The sequence below is a fragment of the Antennarius striatus genome, chromosome 23 (genome assembly GCF_040054535.1).
Source record: "Antennarius striatus isolate MH-2024 chromosome 23, ASM4005453v1, whole genome shotgun sequence".
In the NCBI taxonomy this organism is placed as follows: Eukaryota; Metazoa; Chordata; class Actinopteri; order Lophiiformes; family Antennariidae; genus Antennarius; species Antennarius striatus.
This window is the reverse complement of record NC_090798.1, coordinates 10,402,501-10,425,758: the sequence shown is the minus strand read 5'-3', so window position 1 is coordinate 10,425,758 and position 23,258 is coordinate 10,402,501. Positions and strand designations below refer to the sequence as shown.

At 46.0% G+C, this 23,258-nt stretch overlaps 1 protein-coding gene and 2 non-coding genes across 3 annotated transcripts in view; all 3 read left to right on the top strand.

Annotated features, from left to right (window-relative positions):
• The first annotated feature begins 1,966 nt into the window (after window positions 1-1,966).
• On the top strand, window positions 1,967-2,037 carry trnag-gcc (transfer RNA glycine (anticodon GCC)). The gene has a single exon. It is a non-coding gene; the product is annotated as a tRNA-Gly (tRNA).
• Window positions 2,038-10,581: 8,544 nt separating this feature from the next.
• The window catches only part of spag17 (sperm associated antigen 17), a 15,331-nt gene continuing 2,654 nt past the window's right edge, over window positions 10,582-23,258 (top strand). The window contains 33 exon segments of the mRNA XM_068308846.1: window positions 10,582-10,692; window positions 11,120-11,260; window positions 11,350-11,409; window positions 11,490-11,645; window positions 11,709-11,832; window positions 11,925-12,113; window positions 12,200-12,366; window positions 12,444-12,590; window positions 12,819-12,843; window positions 12,917-13,032; window positions 13,106-13,312; window positions 15,059-15,152; window positions 15,211-15,372; window positions 15,452-15,655; window positions 15,725-15,762; window positions 15,846-15,935; window positions 16,119-16,273; window positions 16,344-16,596; window positions 16,705-16,941; window positions 17,028-17,142; window positions 20,155-20,283; window positions 20,395-20,499; window positions 20,589-20,696; window positions 20,842-20,993; window positions 21,068-21,182; window positions 21,266-21,420; window positions 21,507-21,639; window positions 21,726-21,910; window positions 21,997-22,182; window positions 22,420-22,538; window positions 22,619-22,749; window positions 22,877-23,127; window positions 23,202-23,258. The exon segment at window positions 23,202-23,258 is cut by the window's right edge and continues 57 nt beyond it. Of these exon segments, the coding sequence (XP_068164947.1) occupies window positions 10,582-10,692; window positions 11,120-11,260; window positions 11,350-11,409; window positions 11,490-11,645; window positions 11,709-11,832; window positions 11,925-12,113; window positions 12,200-12,366; window positions 12,444-12,590; window positions 12,819-12,843; window positions 12,917-13,032; window positions 13,106-13,312; window positions 15,059-15,152; window positions 15,211-15,372; window positions 15,452-15,655; window positions 15,725-15,762; window positions 15,846-15,935; window positions 16,119-16,273; window positions 16,344-16,596; window positions 16,705-16,941; window positions 17,028-17,142; window positions 20,155-20,283; window positions 20,395-20,499; window positions 20,589-20,696; window positions 20,842-20,993; window positions 21,068-21,182; window positions 21,266-21,420; window positions 21,507-21,639; window positions 21,726-21,910; window positions 21,997-22,182; window positions 22,420-22,538; window positions 22,619-22,749; window positions 22,877-23,127; window positions 23,202-23,258 (4,617 nt within the window).
• On the top strand, window positions 10,960-11,030 carry trnag-gcc (transfer RNA glycine (anticodon GCC)). Its single transcript has one exon. It is a non-coding gene; the product is annotated as a tRNA-Gly (tRNA).

The following is a 23,258-nucleotide window of genomic DNA, read 5'->3' as shown; positions in this document are numbered from 1 at the left end:
CATAATGCTCTGAACGGAGCTAGACCCAAGAAAGGACGAGGTTGGTTCTGTTGGTGCTTTACTGAGATTATTTCTGGGTACTGAACCATAAATCTTTCACCCGCCTCTCGCTGAATCTCTATCGATGCGTCGACGAGCGGAATTTAAAATCTGCTCTGCTTTGCCAAGACGGCCGGCGGCGGCGGCCAGGAGCGGATTGTACAACAAGTCACAGAGATGTTGTTTTTCAAATCTTTATGCTTCTATCCCTTGTTTTTGCATTGCTAATGTTAGCACAAGACTCTCCCAAACAGCGGTTTTCGAGCCTGACGCTATAGCCGAGAGGCAGGGTGTACCCTGGATGGGACGCCAGTTTATCGGCTTGGCGTTAGAATGAAAAGATTAAAAAAAATAAAAAAAATACATCTGGTGTCAAATTCAAGATATTGTTGCTAAAGAAAGAATCTTAGACCAAATAGATTCGTCTATTTTCTTTAAGCAGGGTTCCAAACCGATCACACAGCTGGAGATCTTGGCGCCGTACTTTCCGGTGTTTTCATGGCTCCAGGATGTCCTGACATGATGGACGCCGCCCAGTGAAATTAAAATCGCCCCTCCAGGCGCGTGATGCTGACACTTGACTGCAGCGTGCTACTAAAGAAACTGGGATATTTTGAGGTGTTGCTATGCTATTTACAGCAGAGGACCGAGGGTTATTTAGGTGTCACTACGGTGTTTGTCTGGCCGGGGCGTGACCTCGCCAAGACACCTTGGAGGTCATGACCCGCCGCCAACCAACACACCACTGGATCCACACACATTTATTTCTCTGGCAATTTTCATGTGGAAACTGAGTGATTGTTAACAGAACTTGTGTGTTTTTAAATCTCACGTGTATTTCGGTTCAAAGTGACCACATCGAGGCCGACGACTCCTCCAGGAAAACAAGCTGACAGCTTCTCTCTCTTGGCAAAGCTCAGACAGATTTGACATTTAATGACAAGTTGGACGCCAACAGGACATAAACAACACCAACACCTTCCGTTTGCTTTCGTAATTTACAAAGCTTTTCCCACAGCTGGTAACAGCCACAAGAGTTCCGTTTCCTCTTCAGATCTGAATTGTAATGAACAAATTAATGAGAAGAAAGCTTCACATTATGAGGAAAAAACATCTCAGCTAATTTAATTATTGTCTGAGAGCTTGGAGGAGTGTTGGAGTGGCTGCAAGGCTTTCACAGCCCGCTCTTCATTATCATTGGTTTTATTCTTTATCCGTGTTAACATTCAGTTCATCAACATCAAGGCTGTCAGAGACTTTCTGTGACTTACAGCTTACATCAGTTATGGTTCAGAATGAATTTATGTTCTATTTAAGAAGTGATGAGAACAATCTGTGCATCCTCAGGTTATTAAAATGATGGATAAGAATCACAGGTTGTTAGGAAAACTGAAATATCATTGTTGTTCCAGTCATCTGGAGGTCAATGGAGAGATTCCATCACCATCTAGTGGAGAAATGGAAAGACTACAACTTTATCGTCATAAATTACTATATTTTCACACCCACATCTTAAATGGTTTCTATATATATTCCTACATACATAAATAAATATATTTACACATGTACATCTATGACATATGAAGCATCTTCAGTTCAGATCATTTTTGAGTTTTATTTTTTGTTTTCCGTCCCGTGCTTTTGTTTTGTAGGTACACAGGAAGTGATGTCACATGGAAAGCGGAAGTCCTCAGCGTGTGCTTTCTGCTAGCAACAAGATGCAATTAATGAGATAGATAGAGATTGAAGTTTTAATAAAAATTTTGTCTTATAGCTTCAACAAATCAAAACTATTTAAAGGCTTTTCTAATTCTGACGCAGACAGACGTCACTGACCGGAAGTCCGCTAGAAAGAGTTGAACCTTTATGTTGAAGGGTGAGTCTGTGGCAGGAAGTTATATTGATTTGAACCACTCATCTGTACATCGCATTGGTGGTTCAGTGGTAGAATTCTCGCCTGCCACGCGGGAGGCCCGGGTTCGATTCCCGGCCAATGCAACTGACTATTTTTTTTACGTATTGAAATACGTGACGTCACATCGGCACCACGTGTGACTAAGATGTTGCGTGTTTTCCAGAGTTTTGAACCGATTCATGAAACGACAATGAAAACAAGAAACTTTTGCTATATTGCCAGGAACAAAAACGAAACCAAAAATTTCATATTTTTTAATGTTCCGGAACAGAATCGGTTATTCAAAATAATAGTACCGGATTTTTTTTTTTTTTTTGTTGAATAAAATATCTGACCTCATGTTTCCATACTTGTTATAACTCAATGCGTGATGAGAGCAGTCAAGGAAAAGGCAGTCTACCAACATTGATTATATTCATAACAAGTAAACACTGCAGTCTGTCAATCTGAAAAAATGTTTGGTTCAGACATAAACCCATTGGCTGCAGCCATTTTCAGAGAAGAGTTCCCCGCTTTGTAGCAATTAATCTCCGTCAGTGGACTTCCTCCGATACTCCGGACATTTATCGGGGTTTTCTTTCTGTTCTTGACTGATGTTGCAGAGCTTCATCTGTTTGCACCCAGGTGAACTCTGACAAACACAAACCTTTTTGCATCATAGGCTGCCGCAGCTTCTCCATCATCCTCTGATTCTCCATCCTCAGTTCCGTAACTGGATCTGCTGTTTTTCTGTTTACTGTAGGGACAGATCTACAGTATGTAAACTAATTGCTTTAATTGCCAATTTAAAAGTCCCAAAGCTAACTACCTATTTATATTTACAAGGAACGTTATTAATTACTTCGGGAACTATATTTTTTTGTTCTAACCGGTTCAGGAACGTCAGTTTTTGGGTGGAACGTAAAACTGTAAATGTTATAATGCTCTTTCTGTTCAGAACGAACCGATTGGCAAAAATTCTGGTCCAAAACCCTGGAGTTATCCTTTTACAGGAGTCATGGCAGACCTGTGTGTCTTTAGTGGCGGAGGGGGGCTGGAGGATGAGGAAGTCACTCAGGTTTTTGTGTCTGGCAGTGAAGAAACTGGTGCGAAGGCTCTTCAGCCTGCTTACGGGACAACGTCCTCACAAAGGTTGTCTGCTATAGAGGAGGCCAAACCAGCAGAGAAGAAAAGCAAAAATCTCCCAGCCGCAAGAAAAGCAGCAAGGAGATGTTGAGCAAATCCGCCGTTGCTCCCACAGCACCTCACCATGGAAAGAAGACTGAACTGCAACCGATGGAAAAACACAAAGTACTCCAAACATAACCAGAAGAACATGGACAAGATGATTAAGGGTGTGTCCTGAGAGCTAACGCGTGGCTGTGTGTGACATTCAGTGTTTCACAGGCCACAGCACAGACGGACGGCTGATCCACGCCTCTGGTCACCTGCAGCATCTCTTCCTCGCTGACGGAGGCCATAAGATACACCTTGGGTCGTTACGTCCAGATGCTCTTTAAACCTATTAGCGTTAGATCATACAGAAGATGGCGGCAGCGGCGGTGGGTGGTTTGGCAGGCTCCACTCATCTGCAAACACTTTTTGACAAGACTGCCCTTAATCCTATCTGCCATCTTTTTGTGTCATTACTAGGGCTCTTTAGCAAGCCACCGCACAACTCTAATTTGAAACGGTGCGGTAAAAGCAAACGAAAATGTCTATTCTGGTGTCTATTCTAACCACCTGTAACATTCCTGGGACTGTGACTAAAGAGAAACACTGTTTGGAGCACCCCTTGGCTCCGCTCTCTGGCATTCCACCAGTAACAAAATCAAAGTGACATTTTTTGGATGCAGCTATGCTGTTGCCTTTGCACGGACTCTCAAGGACAGCTGTGCTGAGATCGTCGAGCCAACACGCACACCTGCAACCAGAAGAACGAGCAGCAGCCGGCACACAGCCAAAATATTTGTCCTACTGCTGCTATTAGCAGGGGACGTTCACCTAAACTCTGGGCCCTCCTCGCAACAGGGCAGCTATGCAACAAACATCATCTGGTCGGCGCAATTAACAACATATCCAGCGACCGAAACCCTCCACCAGACTGCAACACCATCATTAACAACCCCGCACGTCACCGGAGAGACTGTTGCCCCCGTGGGTGGCGTTTGTCCATCCACAGCCGTGATAGACGGGGGTCGACTGGCCACAGAGAAGGGCTGTTTGGTAGGAGCATGGACGGGTGATCAAACCATCTCTGGCCTGTTGGTGAAACTCTTATAGACCTGATTTTCACCAACAGGCCAGAGAGAATAATAAAAAATTATAATCTTATCATCGGGCTTTCAGATCGTAACATGACTTTGATAGTAAAAAAAACTAACTGTTAAATGTCTGATCCACCACTGTAAAACGGAAAGTCGAACCTTAATATCAGGAATCCCTAGGGCAAACTTTGAACAGGATTTTAATGGAAATAAACTGGGATAGGGTGACTAGAGAGCAGGATCTAAATAACAGTGTGAATAATTTCACCTCAATCCTGGGCAACCTAATAAAGAAATACACCAAGACATGGAAAAGCAGGGCAAAGAAATATTCTCTCCCTTGGTTTAATCATGATATCCTCCAGCTCGCAAAAAAGCCCTTAAAAAGTCCCTAAAAACAAAAAACAGCACTGATCACCTTCTCTTCACAGGCTTGAGGAACAAAGTGCTGTCTGAGCTACGCAAGGCCACGGGTAACTACTTCCACAAGCTTATTGAAGATGCTAATGGCAACAGCTCTAAGCTCTGGCAGCATATCAACCGTGTAGCCGACTCAAATAAGCATCATCATCATCATCATTTTCATATTACCACCACTACATCCGCCACAGCGGGTCACAGGGAGCTGGAGCCTATCCCAGCATAAACACGTTAAAATAAAAGGTCTGAAAGTACACCATAGCCATGTTGATAATAATATAGCTATGGCTGATGCTTTCAACAATTTCTTTACTAATTCAGTAGAGGAACTGTCCACTGACTTTAGAACCATTGAGTCACCATGTGAGGAGAAAAACAATGCCTATCCAGATGATTTTCAAATCAGAGGGGTATCCAGTGATGCAGTTAAAAAAATGCATTGTAAATATGAGTAGCTCAATGTCAAAGGACATCCATAGTTATATGCTGAACTAATAAAAAAAATCAGACCTGCTTACTAGAGCCCATCACTTACTTAGTTAATTTATCTATAAAAACAAATAGATTCCCAGAGAGCTGGAAAACGGCAATAACTGCCCCGATCCACAAATCAGGGGACAAGGACTTAGCTAGTAATTACAGACCTGTTGCCATTCTTCCTTCTTCTTTTCCTTTCGGCTTTTCACTTCAGGGGTCTCCACAGCGAATCAGTTGCCTCCATCTAACCCTGTCTTCTGCATCCTCTTCTCTCACACCAGCTACCTTCATGTCCTCTTTCACTACATCCATAAACCTCCTCTTTGGTCGTCCTCTAGGCCTCCTGCCTGGGATGCTGCCATTCTTCCTGTTGTTTCTAAAATATTAGAAAAGATTGTTGCAACACAACTCACTGAACATCTTGAGTCTAGACAACTACTGCACCCACAGCAGTTTGGATTCATACCTAAGCACTCTACAGAAACAGCTAACTGCTACTTACTTGACAGGTTCAAAGGACTACTGGTGAGGGGACATGTTGTGGGGACAGTGTTGTTGGACCTCAAAAAGGCCTTTGACACTGTCCATCATGGAGTCTTATTGTCTAAGTTGAAACACTTTAAAATGTCAGCAGAAGCTCTACAGTGGTTTAAAATCATATCTGGGAGGGAGACAGCAGTGTGTCAGGGTCAGTGGGGAGAAATCAACGCTGCTCCCTAACAACATGGGAGAGCCCCAAGGGTTGGTACTTGGACCGCTGCTGTTTACTGTGTACATAAACGATCTTCCGAATACCTGTCCAGGCGTTAGCTGCCAGATGTATGCTGATGGCACTGTCATCAATGCACCTACTAAAACAGGAATTATAGAACATCTCAAACTGGCTAGAGTCGTCACATCTAACTTTAATTGTACAAAAAACAGTTTCAGTGTGCATCTCCATCCGCAGAAGGCCTGCTGCTGATACCTTTGAGGTTCGTATCAAAAATGAAACTCTTGCTGAAAAGAGTAAAGTAAAATATTTAGGTATAATCTTGGATAAAAACCTAAATTTGAAAAACAGGTAAAGCAAATATGCAAGAAGGTTAAAACCAAATCTAAATTGTTTCTGTCATATTAGAAGGGACCTATCAGCCAAAACTGCACTACTGTACATGCATGCCATGATTTTCTCACACCTATCATACAGTATTACAACATGGTCACAATCCTCTCAAACTGTCTTAAACCAATGACATCATTATACAAACAGGCTGAAAAAAATCATGGATCATAACCGATGAGATGGCACCTTTGTGGTATCCTAAAAAAACACAACTTTCTTATGTTTGAAAATTTTGTATTCTTTTCTACTATCAAATTTGTTTTTAAGTGTTTGCATGGTCATGTTTCACCTCTGTTCTCTGGACTGATTCATAGACTCCCGAGCTCTGGTAGAGCAACCACACGAGCCTCAGCAAGTGGCAACTGTATTGTTCCCAGATGTAACAACTCATTCGGACAGTCTGCCTTCTCAGTAAAGGGAGCAAACCTATGGAACTCTTTGCCCACAGTTCTTAAACTAGAGACAGATGGTAATGTGTTCTACAGAGGGCTCAAACTATGGTCAAAATCAAATCAACTGTGCTCACATGTATAGCCTCTGACTGGTTACTAAATTATGTTTACTTTTGTACTGAAGGTTTTGTAATGTACTGAAACGCTGCGCTAAATATTAACAGAATGTATTTTATCTTTTGTCTTTGATTGGGTGTTTATTTTTAACTATAGTGATACTGTTTTTCTATTTGTATTCTCTTTTTTTTAGAAAAGTCTCCAATGGACAAGTGGTGAAAATTAGCACTCGTGCTAACACACTGTAAACTGAAGCATCTACAAGTTGTGCAACTGTGCAATGAGCAATATGTTTGTTATGTCCATGTCAAATAAATAAACATAAACATAAACATCCACCCTAATCCCCAACTCTAATACCTAACCCTGTCCCTAAATCTAACACTAACTCTAGACTTAATCCAGGCCCCACCCCAAGTCCCAAACCGCACCCTAAATCTAGACTGATCCTTACTCCAACCCTAGCCCTAGTCATAGTATGAAATCCAACCCTAATCCTACCCTGAACCCTAGCCTAACCCTCACACTTATCCTAACACTAACCGTATCCTAACCCTAGCATAAACCTCAAACTTATCCTAACACTAACCTTACCCTAGCCTAATCCCGAACCCAACTCTCACTGACTCTCACTGACTCTCACTGACTCTCTGCAATATTAAAATGATGAGCGGAAAAGGAAAAGCAGAGGGGTATGAAAGCGAAAATATGAAGTATAATCTAGACCGGATATTCTCTTCTATGGAAAAGTTAAGGAGTGACCTCACAGGAGACTTTGAAGAAAAGTTGGAAGAAAAGTTGGAAGAAAAGTTAAAACTGGTGCTAGATGCCATGGAAGAAATGAGGAACGAAATGAAGACAATGCACCTGAGAAAACCTGTGACGACATAGTTCTCTGACCTCTCTCTCCTAGTCATTGGAGACTAGGAGAGAGAGGTCGGAGAGGAGGAGGCGTAACAGAGATGGTCAGAGAGAAGAAGGAGAGAGGAGCTCAGTGAGTCTGGATGTTGAGTCTCCAGCAGAGTAGGACTATGAGAAAAAAAACTTAGCAGCCTAAGCTGCGTTAATTGTAAAGTTTTTGAAAAATAAATTTTTTTTAAAATCTAGTCTTAAATAATGAGAGGGTGTCTGCCTCCCAAAACTCCCAAAATGGTTAGAAGGTTGTTGCTAACATTGACAAGTGCCGTTTCCGTACTATGATTTTCCCTAAAACCTGATTGGTAATTCTCAAATAAACTTCTGGATTTAAGGATGTCACATAACTGATTATCGACTATTTTCTGCAAGATCTTAGATAAAAATGGGAGATTTGATAAGGATCGATAATTATTTAGAACAGTAGGGTCCAGGTTAAGTTTTTTGAGAAGTGGCTTGATTACAGCTACTTTAAAGGACCGTGGCACATATCTAGTTGATAATGACAGGTTAATTATATTAAGGAAGTGGTTTCTAAGAAAAAGTAGGGCTTCTTTGATGAGTTTTGTTGGAATTGGATCTAACAGAAAGAAGGATATCCCAAATTAAACACGGATTCAACTATAAAAAAAACACTTATTTACTCCTTTACATATGTATAATTAAAATTTATATCCTTTTAAAGGTCGCATATTTTGTTATGTTTTCCGCTTTCACGGGTTTCGCTTGGAGCCAATCCCAGCCGACTTCCGCGTCATGCTCCTGAGACGTTGCCATGGCGTCGCGCACACACACACACACACACACGCACACACACACACACACACACGCACACACACACACACACACACACACACACACACACACACACACACACACACACACACACACACACACATACGGGAGAGTTGTAACCGAGTGCATGTTTTTGAAGGTGTGAGGACACCGGAGACACCGGAGAAAACCCACGCAGACACGGTAAGAACAGAAACTTCACACTGAAAGGAGGTTCTGTACGAACCACCAGAACGTTCTTGCTGTGAGGCGGCAGCTGTAGCCAGTACGCCACCCTGTCGCCGTTTGTATGTAATTTTTACTATAAAACATTTATATCTGTATATCTGAAGATCTGATGCATTGAAAGTTAAAAAAGTACTTTACATTTTATAGCCCTTATATGAGATGGACCATTTGTATAATAATAATAATAATAATATTAATAATAATAATAATGATAATACATTCTAAAATTCTCCTCGTACCAAAAACTAATAATGCATTAAAGTTAATATTGTGATCCATTTTTGGAATGGTCGAGAAGTAAAGATAGGCGTAGGGCGATCATTTTTGGAAATTTTGCATTCTGTATTTTGTGTTTTTCCCGTTGGAAAAAATCAGGGTTCTAATGACGAAGTCTATATAAACATAAAAAAAAATATATAACACACTTTATATCTGTGAATTGGTCAGAAGTAGTTAGTTCGAAAGATCTGATGCATTGAACGAAAAAAATATTTCTGTAATTTTTTTTTCTGTATTACATTTTTATTACATTTTTATGAGACGTCACGTTTGTGACATGAGGAAAAATTGCGTTTAAGGAGTTCCCAAGGGTTTAAAATGTAAAGAGTTCCCTTTGCATTGCCTTACAGGCAGTTGAAGCACAGAAGAGATTCACTGTTTGCCTTTTTTTATAAAACAGGAAATAAAACACTTTCCACGCTACACCAGCCTGTTTACGTTGCCGTACACCCTGAACCTTCCTCTCCTCTACGAAGCTAGAAAAGCCTGGTTCTACTGGGGTTAAAGAGTGAGACTGGTCCAGCAGGTGGACAATGTGACGTAGCAGCCTCCTCAGTCTGTTGGAGATAAACTCATGACTTTACATGTTTTACCATCTGTTCCATAAAATGTGTAGCGTTTACAGCTAAAGAAAAAGAAGAACATGACGCGACCCAAAGACCAAATGTCAGCAACTTCAGACGATGGCAGCCCTGACGATATTTCTGGAGACAAACATTTTAAAGATTAAATAGGTTATTCCACTGAATGCAAACCTCCGTCAAGACCACTTGGTTAGTTAGCGGCTAGGAACACATGAAAACATCAAAGCCACCTCACCCCTTAATCCAGACCAGATAGTGTGAACTGGACCTCAAAGGTTCAGAGGAATATGTTCACCATACTCCTGTACAAGGCCATAATACTTGACAATAAGATCAGTGTGTCGGAACCTCAACTGCTAGGCAAACCCTGAGTTGTATATTTCAAACAAATGAGTGGGATTACTTTTTCTCAGGTTTGGCATTGACTCTTCAACGTGATCATCTGCTTAAATAATTGCCTCCGTCATTTTTTAAAATTAATCCAAAAGCATGTGCTTCAGGTTGATTGGCCGGTCCCAAATTGCCCGTAGAAGTGAGTGTGTGTGTGTGTGTGTGTGTGTGTAGTTATCTGTCTTTGTGTGTGGCTCTGTGGCGCACTGGCGAGCTGCCCAGAGTGTCCCCTGCCTCACGCCCTATGCCAGTTGGGATAGACTCCAGCTCCCTGTGACCTGCTGTGGTGGATAAAGTGGAAGAAAATGGATTGATGGATTTTTCTTGCCTAAATAATCGACAAATGGTTCAGTTATTTGTGTTTCCTGAAAAATCAGAAAAATTATTTGGTGATTATTTTGAGAAGGTGTTGATATGCAGCAGCCAAGACATCAAAGCCAAAGACCTACATGCCACAAGACATTGGTGTGTGTGTGTGTGTGTGTGTGTGTGTGTGTGTGTGTGTGTGTGTTTGTCCAATAGGAAGGAACACCGTTGACTAATTCTGAACAAGTTGGCCTTTACAAAAGTGTTGATTGGTCTTTGATACTTTGATGTCATTTTGACTTAATTGCTTTAGCAAATCAAAATTACTTAAAACTGTTTCTATTCTGACACAGACAGACATCACTGAGCCGAAATGCCGCCAAAGTCTGCTAAAAAGAACTCTGCCAAAAAACCAGCGGCGACCGGAGCCGCGGTCGTCAACAAGAAGTGGGAGCCAGAACTGATCGCAGCCGCATTCCAGGAGGTCTGTTCAAACACTTCATCTGGTTTAAGTTGTGTTCTAAACTATTATTTCATCCACAGGAAGTAAAGAGTGTAACAGCGGAAGTAACAGAACGGTAACTGTTGACAATCTTAAGTTACGTTTACAGATGGAAGTAGGTCAGATTGATGACAGAATTACTGAATGACAATTTTTGCGACTTTTCTGGATAATTCAACGGAAAAATTAAACGTTATTTTGAAAGATGAGCAGGAACTGATGTTTATTTGACTGGCTTCTGGTCGTGTCGCATTGGTGGTTCAGTGGTAGAATTCTCGCCTGCCACGCGGGAGGCCTGGGTTCGATTCCCGGCCAATGCAAAAATATCTTTTTTTTTTTACGCTTTAAAATATGTGACATCATATCAGCACCACATGTGAAGTAGATGTTGTGTGTTCTCCTTTTACAGAAGTCATGGCAGCCCTTTGTGTCTTTAGTGGTGGAGGGAGGGCCGGAGGATGAGGAGGCCACCCGGGTTATGTATCTGGCTGCGAAGAAACCGATGCGGAAGCTCTTCAGCATGCTGACCCGGGACGACGTCCTCGCAAAGGTCGGCTGTGTTCAAAAACGGTGCTGGTGTATTCTTATTAGCCCGAGTCAAATGATCCTACGCTCACTTCCTGTCCGTCTTCCTCTCAGGTCCACGAGCTGGGGAACCCGAAAGCCAAACTAGGTGACGACACCCCCGTCTTCTATGAGGTTGGTTTCCGTTCTCTTCTGGTTTGTGTGTTTGTGCGTCTTTGCGTCGGGTTTGCCATGTGTGATTGTGCGTCTCGCAGGTGAACGAACCCGCCAAGGCGCGGCTGGACGCGGGGCAAGAGATTCCCTGTGACCTGATGGCGAAGGTCCTGAAGTTCCACCTGCTGCAGATCAAAGCCGACGACCAGCAGAGGAGGGAAGCTGAGCAGGTGATCCCTCGGGGGGTCGTCCTGATAGTCCACCAATCAGGACGACTGTTGTGCTGATGTCACCAAATCTGTTTTGTGTTCAAGGCGGAGAAGGCGGGTCCAGCTCCTGCCCCAAGCAAGGAGAAAGGAGGCCCCAAAAAGAAGAATTCGCCCCCTCCCTCCAAGAAGACCGAGCTGAAACGCAGGGGGGATGTCGAGCCACCGACGTACGTGGGTAAGAACCAGACACCTGTTGACTTTCAGGCAGACACAAAGGTCGACGCCCCCAGCGGTTCTGTGACGTGTTAAATATTTGCCCTGGGGTAGATGATGAACCGGAGGCGGGGCCTCAACACTACATCCTGCTGCAGGGCTTCTACCAGCCTCTCCTGATCGCCGCCCTGGAGGCTGTAGGCGTGCACGTCAACAGCGTCATCAAACTGCGTTTGCAGTTCGAACGCACACCTGATGAACAGCAGGAACCCTGTCCGGGGGCCTCTCCGGATCCAGATGCAGGTGGGGGTCGTCCGGGTCACAGGTTGCTTACATATTTTGTTGTTATTGACATGATGTCATCATTTCCTGTGTGTGTACCGAAGCAGAGGATCCAAGCGGCGCCAGGCAGGCGGCTTTGGATCTATTCTGGGCGGGTCTGAGACCAGTTCTGGACAGCGTAACACCAGAGTCCAAGCTCCACGATTTGGTGCTGCTCAGCTACCTCGCCCCGGAGCCGTCGTCCCCCATCCACACCCAGGACCCGGAAACTCAGGTGAGACGGACGCATCCGACGGATACGTCCCATCCCACCGCATGGCCTTGACTGTCAATCCTGATCTGTGAGTCCAGCTGGACACAGGGTCGCGGATCTTTGAGGGGGTGGCCCACCTCATCTACAACTGTCTGGACCGGAGACGACAGCATCAGCGCTACCTCGACCACATGGAGCTCATCAGCGTCCCCACGATGTCCCGGTCCAGCCCGCAGAAGGGACAGGTACGGAACACACTGGTCAAAGGTATTCTTGACATAAATCAATAAAACATCGTTCGGTTGTAATTGTGTTGCAAAAAATATTCAAACCCACAACGGATTCATTTAAAAAAAGAAGTCCAAACTAGCAGACGTGGGTTTCGAGCCATAGAGCTACGTGGGTCCTGACTGTTAGCGTCAGTTTATGTCAGCTAACTGGTTTAACGGTGACGTTCTGTGTTTCCATGGCAGGTGGGGTCAACTCCACCCACTGCAGGTAAGAACTTCCTCTCAGGCGTTAGCATGTAACACCAAGATGCCGTCTGACCTCCCTCCTCCTCCGTGGCCAGAGGCCAAGGCCCCTCCCTCCCTGGATGTGGACCTGCGTCACTACACCGCCCTCCTGGACCGGGTCCCCCCAGAAGCCTGCTCGGTGCCCCTCATCCTGCACTGCATGCTGGAGCAGGTGTGATCTATGTCGTGTAGTTCGCTGACCACGACAACTCCCGCGTCACGTGTCCATTTTTCCCCATGTACAGGTGGTGCTTTCGACGACGCAGGATCTGCCCTCACCGTCCTGCGTGGGTGAAGGGGAGGAGCTTGGAGACTACGGTGGTCTGAGGTTGGACCCTGAGCTGACCGGCATCATGCTGCAGATATTCTTGCCTATGGCGCGGAGCGAGGAGGAGAAGAAGCTCATGGTCCACAGCACGACCCGGACAGCACAGACTGAGAAGGAGACAAAGGTACGGAGGGCCGTGAAGGCAGCACGCAGCATTGATGGTTCAGTTGAGGCCTGGATTCGATTCCCGGCCAATGCATTAAAGTTGGGGTAAATCTTTTTCTGCAGTTTCACAGATTTTATTTAGCGCAATTTTGCATGCTTCTTTTGTTACAGAGCGGATTGTGTTCTGCATCCTGATTGGATGCAGAACAGAATGTAGACCATTGTCATTCACCTCTTCTGGAGGTGATTGAATGACAATGGTCTACATTCTGTACTGTCCCCTGTTCAGGGCACAATGTGTTCAGCTTGAAAGATTTACATAATCGATCGCTAGCAGTTTGACTCTGAAGTGCTTTATTCTATAATACAGGATTTATTTTTCTACTAAGGTTTGAACTTTGAGAGTATCTTCTTCTTTTCCTTTCGGCTTTTCCCTTCAGGGGTCGCCACAGCGAATCAATCGCCTCCATCTAACCCTGTCTTCTGCATCCTCTTCTCTCACACCAACTACCTTCATGTCCTCTTTCACTACATCCATAAACCTCCTCTTTGGTCTTCCTCTAGGCCTCCTGCCTGGCAGTTCAGAACTCAGCATCCTTCTACCAATATATTCACTATCTCTCCTCTGGACATGTCCGAACCATCTCAGTCTGGCCTCTCTGACTTTATCTCCAGAACCTCTAACATGTGCTGTCCCTCTGATGTCTCTCTCTTCGTGCGAACACATTTCCTCCTCTCCTTTTTCGACCAACAGTAGCCCAATTTCCACCGGCGTCCTGTAGGTCAACAGCGCCGATGGCGGTCGTTGTTAACCCGGGCCTCGACCAATCCGGTATGGAACTCATAGGTTTGATTCGCATCTTTGATTTGGCAAAAGTTTTACGCTGGATGCCCTTCCTGACGCAACCCTCTGTATTTATCTGGGCTTGGGACCGGCACAATAAGACACTGGCTTGTGTCCTCTTGTGGCTACATTGAACTTTGAGAGTATAATTTTTTTTTAAATGTATATACTGGTCTGATCACCGAAGGGAAATTAAGAGCACACTCGAGTTAGTAAATACTGTAAACACATGCATACATGTTAGTTTGTACAAGGGGGCAGTGCTCTGGCAGTGCTCTGGAGGTGAGCTGACACCTCCCACTGTCAGCTCACACTCCGGGTGCTTTGTTGGGCAGGAGCGAGAATCAAATCGCCGATCTTAGGAACATTGGACGACCCGCTCTACCGCCCGCTCTACCACTGAGCCACTGCCGCCCCAAGAGAGAAAAGTTTCCTTTTAGAACGTAACTTCCTCGATTAACGAGAGATCACCCAACCGGTCAAGGCGGATGACTGCCCTCCAGAGTCTGGGTCCTGCCCGGAATTTCTTCCTCAATTGAGGGAGTTTTTCCCCGCCACTGTCGCTTAAGCTTGCTCTGGAGGGTTCTGTTAGGTTTCTCTGTCTGTCAAAGTGCTTCGAAATATCTGATGATGTAATTAAGCGCTGTATATATAAAGGATGATTGATTGATTAACTGTATTTTAATAAATTGATTAGATATCGATTAGTAATTAAATAGATGCACCCATTAAAGTATTTGTGTTACTTTTGTATGCAGACGACTCATGACATGCTTGAAGTATTTAACGAGACAAAACTAATTTGGTCTCCGTCCAGCAGGTGGTGCTGTAGTCTTTTCACAGGTTTATTACCTGACATGGAAACATTCCTGTGTTCCTGCACACACAGACAACATGTTTACATTTGTTCTGTTCTGCCAGCGCATCCTGGAGGAGTTTGGACCTAAGAAGTCGAAGCCGCTGGTGATCCGACACCACAACGAGAGGGCACTGCGTTTCAGAGATGTCACTGCAAGTCGACTTTTTTAGCTTCTGGTTCTGCCTCTATTCTGGGCTCCGCTGAACCTTTGCGTGTCCCTTGCAGACAGTTCAGGGCTTTGATCCAGTGAAGGCAGAGTCGGCCATGATGAAGCTGTCTTCTGTGCACCGGCTGATCGACTCTGGAGACCGGCTGACGGGCAGCGCCTCCAGGTGGAAGGCGACCAGACAACAGCTGCAGCACTTCTATTCCAACGGTCTGACTTCACTCGTCCATCCATCCTGGTGTTTCCAATCAACATTTCTTCAACTTGTCGCGTGTTTCATGTCATGCAGGTGTCGTCATGTGGATGGAGGTGGAGCGTTTGTTTCATCAGAGTGTGTTTGAGAGTATGCCGCTGACCCGGACAGACCGGGAGGGAATACTACCAAGTGGTCTCGGTCCACTGGGACCGGCACAGCTACGGGAACCGCCAGCGATCCCCTGGGATGACCCGCTAGCCTTTGCTAAACGGCAGCTGAATAACCTGCGGGAGGAAGGTTTGTTAATTCTGCAACGAAGGGACAGAAGTTGTTTGCATTTCCACACCTGATCATATATTTCCACAGGTCGGACATGTCACACTGAAGGCCCTGGAAACACTGGGGTATGGTTCCTGTGCTCTGATCGTCGTACTTACTCTGAAGAAAGACAGAGATGACTAGCGATGGTGCCTGTTTTCTCCAGCAGATGGCGCTATCTGACATCCAGAGGTGTAGGATCAGATCTCTGTTTGACTGGCACCACACAGAACACCATGATGCCTCCATCCTCCCCCAGGTGACCCACCTTACCCAACAGGCATATGAGCTAACTTAGGTTCAATCTAAAAATGATCTAAGATCCACTCCACAACCGTCAGAGTGGACACACTGCTCTGCACTGCTGTTTGTCTGGAGGCTTTTATTTTGAATTGCAGCGGGGTAGGGCTCGAGTCATTTCCATGATCATCCTCACATCCAGGTGCTCCAGGCGGCCTCAGAGGTATACAGCTGCTTGGATACGTTCAGAGGAAGTTCTGACAACATCCTGTACATCTTCTGTCACAACCCCATGGGCCCCCATCGACGCAGCGAGGAGTCCTGGGACGTGGCCCTCCACACAGATGTCAAATTCCGGTCAGAGCTGGAGCTGATTGTGTCTGTTTATTCAAACATGAATAGTTTAAATTCATCTTTTTTTTGACAGGAAGTACCTGGAACACGTGGAAGATTCCATTTCAGATTGGATTAAAGAGGAAGAGTCAAAGAGGGAGGCGATGCAAACAACGTCTCTAGAAGGTGCTGCAACTTCTCAAAGACCCGTTCAGATGAGACGATGGTGTATCATCCATTAAAACATTTGCTTTGTTGATGCTTTAGATTCTGCAGAGGAAGAGGTGGAAGAGAGCAAGGAGGAAGAGGAGGCCTTCGAGCCAGTCATCAGGAAAGACTCGCTCAAAGTAAGGACATCAGCATGTATTATAAATGTCCAATCATAGGTCCTCACTTCTTTATTTTAAGCCTGGAGTGATGACTGAGGTTCTTCTTCATGCATGGTGATGCAACAGGCCTGGAAGTTGGAGCAGGAGCGTCTGCAGGAGGAGGCGCTGGCAAAGGCCTCCAAGAAGGAGAAGCCAGCCAAAGGCCAGAAGCAGAAGGAGGAGGCAAAACCAGCAGAGAAGAAAAGGAAAAGTCCCCCCGGCCGCAAGAAGAACAGCCAGGAGGCGTCAAGCATCTCAGCTGTTGCTCCCAAAGCCCCTCCCAATGGAGAGAAGACTGAACTGCAACCAACGGAAAAACACAAAGTATGCCAAACACAACCAGAACAACGTGGACAAGATGATTAAGTGTGTGTCCTGAGAGCTAATGCGTGGCTGTGTGTGACGTTCAGTGTTTCACAGGCTACAGCACAGACGGACGGCTGATCCACGCCTCTGGTCGCCTGCAGCAGCTCTTCCTCGCCGACGGAGGACAGGTCGCCGTGGAGACCATAAGATACACCGAAGGTCGTTATGTCCAGATGCTCTATAAACCTATTAGCTTCCACCCTGGTGGATCACCCTAACCCCTAAAATGAACCTTAACCCTCATACCTAACCCTATCCCTAAATCTAACACTAACTCTAAATCTAATCCTGGCCCCAGCCCAAGTCCCAAACATCACCCGAAACCTAGACCGATCCTTACTCTAACCCTTGACCTAGCCATAGCATGAAATCCAACCCTAACCCTAGCCCGAACTCTAGCCTACCCCGAACCCTAGCATAACTCTAATATAGCATAACCCTAATCCCAACACCTGACCTTAACCATAACTCAACCCCAACCGTAGCATAACCTTAACACTTACCCTAACTGTAGCCTAACTCTCCCCTAACCCTAATACTACCATAGCCAAACTCTAACCCTAATCCTAATGCTAGCCTAAACCTAACCCTAGCTCCCGTGTGATCCTAAACCTAGCCCTTAGTCAGTAGGGCTCTTGCGATGGGGGGGGGGTTGTCCCATCCCTGTGCGTTGAGCCAACTAGATGAGTCACTTTTTTCCAACGCTGGTGGTCTTGTGCCAGCTCCTCCACAGCGACTCCCTGTTGTCGGAGGTCGCCAGCAATGATGTCCTAGCCCTAGCCTTTGCCTAGCCTTAGCATAACCCAAAACCTCAACCTAACCCCGTATAACCCTAATCTTCAATCCAACCCTAGAAAAGCCAGAGCCTAACCCTAACATTCAAACCGTCTCTAGAAAAGCCCTTTAACCGTAGCCATAACCATAGCCTCACCCTCGTGGAGTCCTAAACCTAGCCCCAGCCAAACCCTAACACTAACATGAACTCTAGCCTAACACTAGCTCTAGCCTAACCCTAGCTCTAGGCTAACCCTAACCCCAACCCTCAACCCAACCTGACCCTAACACCTAACCCAGGCCTAACTCTAGCCTAACCCTAACTATGATCCAAACCCAAAACCTAAGGCTAACCCTATCTCTAAGCTTATCGCTAAAAGTAATGTAACACCAGGCAAACCCTAACCATATTGTGCCTACGATGCCGGTCATGGGATTTTCAAACTTTTAGGGCCAGTATGCCGACGTGACCCAGGGCACCTCTGGAGCCTTTTAAAGTAACCTTTGCACTCAGACCCCACCTAATTCCTATTGTCGCTTTTTTCCTAGACCTTAAGACTTTAACCGTGTAGACGGGGATTTAAGTGCTGGAAACACAAATTTATACATAAATTTGGACTTTAAACCTTGACTTGGTGCTTTTAAGAAGAAGAAATGAACGTTATTGTCCCCATGGGGAAATTATCTTTACACTCATGCTATATTGTTAAACATGCATATATATATGTATATGTGCATGTATATATTTTAACATATGTGGCCTAAATTTATTGATTTGGAGCCTGTTTTTTTTTTAACCCTTGAGTCTTTTTAGACTCAGAATAATTCTCTGGTCAATTAAATCTATTATGTGAGAGGCCGAAACTTTGTCACAGCAGGATCACAAATCCCAATTGTTGAGCTATTAGTTGACGACAGTTCTATATTGTGTCACGTACAGGACTTCAAACACAAAATGCTGCTTTTGTACCAATGGTGGGATCACACTATTTTCCTTTCTACACTTTTATTTTACTCTTATTTCTGTAGTGCTTATTTCTCGCTTATCTTAGCTTATAGTGCTCCCAGATCTTTCAGGAATAAAATTCCTGAAGGATTGTGCCTACGACGCCGGTTCTTGGGATTTTCAACCTTTTAGAGCCAGTACGCCGACGTGACCCAGGTGGATTTAAGATTGGTCAGCCAATGCAAGCTAAGGAATCTAAACCTGTTTAGGTGGGATACACTGACCTTTAACCCGGGACTCGCCCAATTTCTCTTCCTGACCAACTTTTTCACAATATAAAATACAACTATATACAGTAATCCCTTGTTACTGGCGGTTAAAGGGTTCCTGAACCACCCACGAAAAACGAAATTCTGTGATATAGCAACAAACTTTTTATTCTATTATTTATAATAATAATAATAATAATAATAATAATAATAATAATAGTAATAATAATTTAAACGTTTATGAACCCTCCCCATAACTGATATTAAACCACCTTATATCTGGATTACCTTTTCCCACACTCTGAGAGACTGTTTGAAACGCTCTTATATTGAAAAAAAAAAAGAAGGGTTTCTTTAATACACAGAAGTGTGCTGCGTTCCAACACATGGATGCTATCAGCCAATAGCATGCGCATAACGATATCATGTGATGACCTACTAAAAATTTGCAATGTAGTACAGCCGTGCAACTTGAAGCACGAATAAGCGAGGGATTAATATGTATATATATATATATATATATATATATATATATATATATACATGTGAATGAATATATATATATATATATATATATATATATATATATATATATATATATATACATATATATATACAGTCCGACACCGCCTGGTTCTCACAGAAACTGCCACCTCTCTGGAGTCACAGGTCACTGCACCAGTTTGTTAGGGTTTTACTCTGACAAAAACCCTCTTTGGTTCTTTAAGCTCGGTTCAGAGGTGTATCTGCAATGATGAGAAAAGTTGTAGTCCGAACAAGGTTTACTGAAGAAGCTCAGCAGTTTATAAAGTTGGTGAGGATACAGCGCTGGGCTCTCCAGCAGATGCAGCAAAGAACTTCTGGAGAAGATCTCTGAATGTTCATTGACTGTGATCTTTATAGTGTTTGGTTTAGACTCTCCTTGAAGGATAAGCTCACCGTCAGAATGTTCATTGAGGGTGTCTGCGTTAGGTTCTCCTTGAGGGACGATCTCACTATCAGTGTGACTCAACCTCGCGTGTATCCGTTACCTATGTGTTGTGCACGTCCTGTACTGTTGTGTTCAGAAAATGATGTTATGTTTGCGTAAGCAGATGTGTTGTGTGGTTATTTCCATGGTTAAAAGGAAATTCCCAACACTTTTCAGCTACATTGCTGTTTTTACTTGTCATTTCCCCGCAGGCTCCAGCCTGTTCAAAGTGGTCGTCCAGAAAGACGGCCATCGTTTCTGCACACACATCAATGAGGTGCTTGTTGTTGGGAGTAAACCGGCCCCTCCCTCAGACCATGAGACGACACCATGTGTTCATGGTAAAGATGGAGGAACACAAATGTGTTTAATGTTAGAGTTCATCCTTATCCATCCTCTCAAAGTCCTCATAAGTTTCAGCTGGACATAGACCGGTGTGGGTTTGGTTTCAGAGCCGGTAGCGCCGACCCGAGTGAGGCAGGGCTCCTTCACAGCAGTGTTCCACAATGGAATCCACCTGTCGTACAGTTCCTACGGTCCCACAGGAGAGCATGCAGGTACCACCCCTGATCAGGGATGTCAGGCGTGAACAGAAACACGTAGGCGGACTGGTTCCAGCGGAGATAACTGTGTCCTGATGTTTTAGTGACCCCCGAGGACGGAGACGGCCCGGCCGCAAAGACCTCCGCCCCTGGGCTGAGTCTGTCGGTTCCTAACGGTCTCCTGTTGCAGTTCCTGAGAGGGACCACACGAGGTCAGTGAGGAACACACTCGATATGGTTTAACAGAATCATAACTAGTACCAGACTGTCTGGGTATGCGATCCAGACGTCCAAACCTCCTCCAAGCCCCCTATGATTCACTCCCCACCTCGTTGGTGTGTTTGTGTGTATTGCCAGAGGACCAAGGTGTATTGGTGAAGCAGAGCTTCCCACTTCGCGGTCGGGGGGTCAAAGGGCAGCTCCAGGACCCCGCCTTCTCCAAGGAGCTGGCCCGGATTGTCACCGGTCAGGGAGCCGTGATCCGGTACCTGGTAGATGGGTCAACAGAGGTATATATACACAAACACATTCGTGTGTGTGTTCACGAGACGGAGCCCGATTCAAGACCACGTGTGTGCTTCAGCTCCTGTTTCCAGATGGTTCCGTCAGTTCCAGTCCAGATTCTGGTCCGGTCTGGGTTCCTGATGCCGATGTCGGGGAGGTGGAAGCGTCTGAAGAACGGGACGAGGACGTGGAAGGTCTGAGTTCAACAGCACACGCGTGTTTTCCCCACCTTCCCTCGAATGTGATGGCAGTTGTGTGTCTGTTCGTATCAATAAAGATCCCGGATCCCGTCCGGCGTTTGGTGCCCAGCCGGGCCGCTGGTTGACCACCACTCCACTCGGAAAACGCATCCACACTGTCGGGACGACCCACGAACGCCTCGATGCCACGCCGCTCCTCTACTACACGGCCACGGACCCCGTCTCCCAGGAGGTGAGCGCCGTTTCCTCCACACTCAACACGCCTGTTAGCTTAGCTTAGCTTATCTTAGCTTATGTTATCATATGTTGTCGTGTCAGGTGATGCTGACTCGGGAGGACCTGGTGGTCTCCGTCCAGAACCCTGACGGATCCCTGCTTGTGGACCACGCAGATGGAACCAGGATCACCACCTTCTACCGGGACAGAACTCTAAACACACCTGTACACACAGGTAAACACACACACAAACACACACACACACGCATAGAGTTACAGCAATAGACACTCAAACTTGATTTAAATAACTCCTCCCTCTAGGGGAGTGGCGTGAGGATGAGGAGGAGGCCGGGGATGAAGAGGGGGGCGTGTCCGCCAGGGAACGGGTGGTTCTGGTGGAGAAGGAGGGCTGCGCCACCGTGGTGACGTATCCAGAACGCCGCTCGGCTCGCGTCTCTCTAGCCGACGGGACTGTCGTCACCGCCGACGACCAGGGAGCCTATCAGGTGAGACCACATGACCAGCAGGAGGCCCAAAATCAGCACCGCCCTCAAAGTCCCACACGAATGAACATTCGCTTTACGAATCCGAGGTGCTTCCATCCAATGTGGGGCTCCTGCGGATCCGGAGCGATGGGAGGAGTGTGTACTCCTCAGACCACCCGCTGACCCCCGGTCCAGAGGGAGGCGCCCTCCTAAACCAATCAGGAAGCTACACCATGAGTCACACGGATCAGCTGGCCTGTGATGTCACCGACATCGACGGGAAGCGATACGAGGTCAGTGTGGGGAGAAGAGGACACAAACACAACAAACACACACACGGCGACCGTTTGAGGTAGAATCCGAAGCTCCGCCCACTGCTCTTATAAACCCCCGAGCTGCTTTTAGGTTAATTAACGAAGATAAGTTTCTATTTTTAGAACTCAGGTTTGACGACGCAGCGATGTTTCAGCAGCCTCGGAGTCGAGTGTTAATGAGGTCACATGATCAGGGAGGAACGCGTGTGTTTCCAGGTGATGATGGACGGGCAGTTATCAGTGAAGAGGTTCAGCCCGGCGCCGAGCTCCAGTGAAGAGGAAGAGGAGGATGAAGAGGGACAGACGGACAGGATTCACCCGACACACCCTCCCAGGTGGGCCTGGGTTCATTCACACTTCACCATAGTGGGATCTTCTACTATAGCAGAGCTGGTTCTCCTCCCTCGTTTCGCAGGCTGTTTCTGGTCCACGAGGACGGTTCTGGTTCCGAACTCCTGCGCTCACAGACAGTGGATGATCTGCTCCGCCAGGCGACCTCTGACCCCAACGTCGTACTGCTGAAAGAACTTCTGCCGGGGACGCCAGGTGCGCCGGACGTACGGCGCCCGAGAAAACCCGTCATGGCGTTTGATTCTGGCGTCCGTGAGAACGTGAGATTAAGAACATTGTAGTCTAGAAACCGACGTGAGGTGTTCACTTGTGTCCGCCCCAGATGACTTTGGCGTCACCATCCTGAAGCCCGGCCATCGGACTGTGTGGTCCCAGTGGTTGCTACGGAAACAGAACCCTGACATCGTCCCTGCCAACCTCCGAAACCGCCCCTGGCATGTTTTCCCGGAAAAAGACGTGGGGGTGACACCTGCGACCGTGAAGAGCTGCCCCGAGGTCATCGAGATCAGGGAGCTGCGCCAACACCGGCCAATCACGACGCAGCTCAGAGACGATGTCGACACGCGGCTAAAGGTGAGGCTAAATGACCGAAGAACCGATCGGGGGCGGGGAATGATCTCCACGCTGAAACGTGTCTTTGGCTGCAGGACTTCATCCAGAGTCTGATGGCGAGGGAGCGGCGGTCCGACGAGAGGAAGGTCAAA